The 4,899-nt window shown below is 37.8% G+C and overlaps 1 protein-coding gene across 1 annotated transcript; it reads left to right on the top strand.

Annotated features, from left to right (window-relative positions):
• Nucleotides 1–2,627: 2,627 nt before the first annotated feature.
• her12 (hairy-related 12) lies at nt 2,628–4,899 on the top strand. Its single transcript, XM_043225274.1, has 3 exons — nt 2,628–2,729; nt 3,770–3,908; nt 4,016–4,899. Exons 2-3 carry the CDS (start codon nt 3,840–3,842, stop codon nt 4,421–4,423), a joined length of 477 nt encoding a protein of 158 aa, XP_043081209.1. The 5' UTR covers nt 2,628–2,729; nt 3,770–3,839; the 3' UTR covers nt 4,424–4,899.

The raw sequence follows: 4,899 nt of genomic DNA, 5'->3' as shown, positions 1-4,899 counted from the left end.
TTTTCTTGTCAATGTGCTCATTCATTCACCTTCCTACCTTCACATATACACATTTCACTAACTTTTTGATTGCAACATATTTAGTTACATATTTGATATGCTAGCTCTTGATGTACAAGTGCATTGTTATCCGCTCAAGCAACAATTATCTCTTACCAAGAAACATTATAATCAGTTAGGATAGGTGGTATCCCTGTTAATCTTTATTTGATGGAAGCCAAATGTCACTTATGAACATTTAGGCCTACTGAGTAATCCATTATTTTGTAGAGGGAGGTCAAAATGGCAATTTTCACCTGAAATTCAGAGCCAAATTAAAGGGGGTTAAAATTACCTCAGAAAGATGGCAGCACCATTATGTTACTGTCACACAGAGGCTGGTAGGTCTATTAGTAAAATCTGTTGACTTTTGGCTGTCTATTGGCTGTCTTGTCAATGGTGACCATTCACAAAATGGCAAAAAAGCACATTTCAGGTTTTTCACCAAAGATTGCGGGCCTGTAACCCCAAAAGTACTAAAGATATCTTAATGCTCTTTTGGATAGCTGGTCTTTACAAACTTTCCCTTTGGGGTCTTTTTAAGGCAATATTTTGTTTAGTTCCAGAGGTACTGCAATTTCAATATGGCTCCAGCAGTAAATTGTTAAACTGTACACATTTTCAGCGGTCAAAAACTAAACGTGGGTCAGTTTTGAAATATGACACTTATTTTCTTTAAGAGAAAAGTATGTTTAAACTAGAAATGTGTCTTGTTTTCTTCTGTTAAAGTAACTATATTGAACATAACACTCTGCAGCTCTGTAGTCTATTTGTAAGATTCTGTATTGGAATCAGCTTCAGAGATATTTAGAACTTTGTTCATTTTAACAGCTTCTAGATCTGACATAAGTTCAGATACGCATTATATCTAAACTTATCGAAAAGCTTATTAAAGACTAGAATCTAAAGTTTCAGACATGCAACCATACAAATAATATTTATTGGACTGTGTATAATTTAACAATTTATTCCTGGAGCCATATTGAAATGGCAGTATCTCTTGGACTGAGAAATAAAAGACCTTTAAAGTGAATTTGCCAAAAGGAGCATGTAATCTTTTAGGCTTTCATCACTATACATGTTTATCTTTCTACATCATCAAAACCAAACATTTTAACAGGGACCTCTTTTGGGGTTGATAAGGGAATGTCTCTATATTGTTTGGTACTTGAAATAAAAGAAAAGAGAAATGAAATACACGAACAAACTTAGAATTAGTAATTCTAGACTTAGAATTAGTAAGAATTTCTCGGTTTGCACTGATTTGAAAACTCCTGGGAAAGTCCTAAAAGTGTTTGAACAGTGTCTGAAGTCCAGATGGTCTCGCTACGTCTTAGGTCCCCCACTAATAAAGAGAGTTCAAACACCGTGACTAATGTGATGTGTAACAAGACACACTTCTTTTGTTTCCTTACTGTGGGCAGTCAATGAACAGACTGTGGGAAAGGAAGGTTGGCCTCTCGTACACAACTCATGGGAACTTCAGTAAAAGCCCTGTGCCTTATGTCACACGAACCTTATCTTCAGGCCTGCTGCTACAGGTGGTTGAGCGTAGTGGAATCACAGGAACAAAATCATAACAAAATCATAAGTGAAACTTGAAACCAGTATAATATCTGATATAGCTGAGAATATATATCTTAAAAAACGATCATTTACATAACTTTGCTAAAAGGCTTTGGCCATGCCACAAGGCCAATTCTTCACTATTACACAAAGCTTGATTTGCAAAGTTTGTTTGTGACACTAAGACTGATTGTTTGTTTTAAAACAAAGATGTAATTAACATTTTCAATGGAGCAATTAGTGCATTGTTTGCACTCCTCAGATTAGAGCACCCAGGATGGTGGGAATGTCCTCAAACACAAACTCACGGTATTTCAATAACATAAAAATACAAACAAACACTGACAACACACACCATGTATGTAGTGTAAACACTAGTCTTTGCTCTCCATCGCAAAACAAAAAGAGGTGATTTCATAAGGGTTAATATTATTAACTAAAGCCGAAAAACAATAAGGAAGCATACAATCAACAAGGAAGCATATATATATATATATATATATATATATATATATATATATATATATATATATATATATATATATATATATATAACTTACATTTGTTTCATTAGAGCTAGTTGTCAAGGCAATAATTCTTGATATTAACTACAATGCTAATATCAATGATTATGTGGCTGGCTTTTACTGGATATCAAAGAATAATAAGAATATACCACCTACATATATTGTAAATATAATGTAAAAGAGCAGACCAGCATTCATGCTAAAGATGAATTTGGTTATAAAAACTATATATAAACAAAATGCAAATGCTGTTTACATACAGTATAGCTGCAAAAAAAAAAGACGATACACGAGTGTAATAGTTTGTTGAAGTGTTCTGAGCATTTCAAAGCGTCTTCAAGCAGCAAGCATTATTTATAACAATTCACCTGCTCTTTCCCATGCGCTTCACTGCCTACTCACGTGCTTGTATTTTGTCTGTATCTAGTAGTCTAGTATGCGATTTCTGACCCTTTTGGCTTTTGATAAACACTTAGCGCCTGCCGGGCGCGTGATCGGGATACGGCAGAGCGCGCCGCGCCAGCACCCTCACTGATCTCAGGGCAGGCGCTCCTGGAGCCTGCTGCTGGCACGGTGCAACAAACGAAAGTCAACCAGGTAAGTTTTTAATCACGTTAAAAAAAAGAACTTTTTTTTCAAAGAAATATTTGAGCAAATAAAGTGCGAGATGTTCGATCATCTTTCTCACGCGTGCCTTCGCGGTTCTCGTGCTGTTTAACAGCTACTCGAGAACTTCCGTAATCTGGCACGTGCACGCGTCTGTTTTGCCACCTCGCTTCGGCAGAACGGACAGTCACGTTGTTAACAGTTATCAAAGGAATACGCGCGGCCTGGGAACGGACTCGAGTCTGCGTTTCCAGCTGGCTGCTCTCGTGCCTTTGATGTCATGTAGCAGTTTTAACCACGTGCCATTGTCGCGAGTAGTTGCTGGTCACGCTCCTGGAAAATTTGCACCCCCTCTAAAAAGTATTGTTTGATAAAATATTGTGTTACAACGAAACATCAAGAAAGATTGATTTCAATGTAAAAATGTGAAGTAGTATACGTCATCCAATATTATTTTAGAAATAATTATTTCTTATAAAATGTTAATAATAATAAAATATTTTTTTAATCAATGGACAATTTGTGCTATGCAGAATATATATATATATATATATATATATATATATATATATATATATATATATATATATATATATATATATATATATAATTTTTCATCAATAAACAGTTGTGCAGCCATGATGCATTTGAATGATATTTTGTTTAGACAAAATGTGAATTATACACGTGCAAACATCAGTTTTTCATTTTTGTATTCTACCAAACCAAACCTGCGTTTTTTGGCATTTCAAAACACGCACGACATATATTTATCATTATTTTTGATACAGAAAATTGTGCATTTTTCTAAATGACCGAAGGGGCCAAATTCCTTCACTAAACCTTCAAGTGTGGCGTCCCTCTGATACCTTGGGAAACATTCCTTCAGTGGAAGGCGAGCAGGCAGTTAACCATAAAATTAATGTCCTCTATTGTTGTGATGAGCCGGCCCTCTGGTCTCAGAGTGTGGGAACAGTAACACAGCACAGGCCACATGGCTTTGTAATGCTAATGCCGCTGTATAAATACAGGGGGCAGCTCCTCAAAGAGACCCACAACTCTTTTTGAAACCGACGAAAAGCAAGCTGTCCAAGCCTGGACATGGCACCCCATTCAGTGACGCTTTCGTCTTTCGACCATCTACACTTCAGTGACAAGGACAAAATGAAGGTACGTTTGGTTTCAGTGCAATTCTTCTTCCTACCGATTCGCCGAAATTGCATTCTCGTGTGCAGTTTGAAAGATGTTCTAATCGGTGTTCCTGCGTCTGCTTTCAGCTGAGGAAGCCAATCGTCGAAAAGATGCGCAGAGACCGCATCAACAGCTGCATCGACCAGCTCAAGAGCCTCCTGGAGAAGGAGTTTCACAGCCACGACCCCAGCGCCAAACTGGAGAAGGCCGACATCCTGGAAATGACCGTCAGCTTCCTCAAACAGCAGCGGCAGCAGCAGCAGCTTCCTCAGAGGGACTATAATGAAGGCTACTCTCATTGCTGGAGGGAGTCTGTCCACTTCCTCACTCTTCATTCCACCGGAGGAGGATCTGGCCGGGAGCTCCAGCACCTCCACAATGCCCAGCGAGCGAGCGCTGCTATCAGCTCCGCTGCACCAGGACCTTCCTCTAAACTGAGCACGGCCGGTTTGCAACAGCCTGACATCAGGAGGCCCGTCTGGAGACCCTGGTAGAGATGCTGTGAAGCGTAAACCCTGAGGGACAGTCGTATTGACGTCTCTCATGAAAGTAGGAGATTCATTTCCAAAGTGTGCGTTCATGCTGTCATCATATTGATTGACAAAAACTTAAGACAGACACGTGTTTGTCAATAGAAAGAGGTGGATTTTTTCTGTTTAAATAGCTCTTAATGTGATTTTTAACACATGTGACTACTTTTGTATATATATGTTTTTTTGTACATGTACGTTTTGATGTATGCATATTTAATTGAGGTTGACTCCAGTGGAGTTTTCTGTATCAGACCTTTGAAATGAAATTGTACTAATTGAAATTTTTCAGAGTATCTTTATGTTTGCACTGAGAATTATTCATTGTTTGTTAGGTAAGGCATGTTGTACCTTTGATAAAGGATCCAGTTTGTTGTCTTGACCAATGATGTTTTGAAAATGAGCTCTTATGTCAAATATTTTCTTTTAATAAAATTCTA

This window comes from Puntigrus tetrazona, chromosome 23 (assembly GCF_018831695.1).
Source record: "Puntigrus tetrazona isolate hp1 chromosome 23, ASM1883169v1, whole genome shotgun sequence".
Classification (NCBI taxonomy): domain Eukaryota; kingdom Metazoa; phylum Chordata; class Actinopteri; order Cypriniformes; family Cyprinidae; genus Puntigrus; species Puntigrus tetrazona.
This window is presented reverse-complemented; position numbering and strand designations above follow the sequence as displayed.

Bases quoted from the DNA above. Each gene is read 5' to 3' on its own strand.
- her12 (XM_043225274.1), top strand. From the start codon at position 3,840: ATGGCACCCCATTCAGTGACGCTTTCGTCTTTCGACCATCTACACTTC. The intron at 3,909-4,015 runs GTACGTTTGGTT...GTCTGCTTTCAG, and splicing joins GTGACAAGGACAAAATGAAG to CTGAGGAAGCCAATCGTCGA.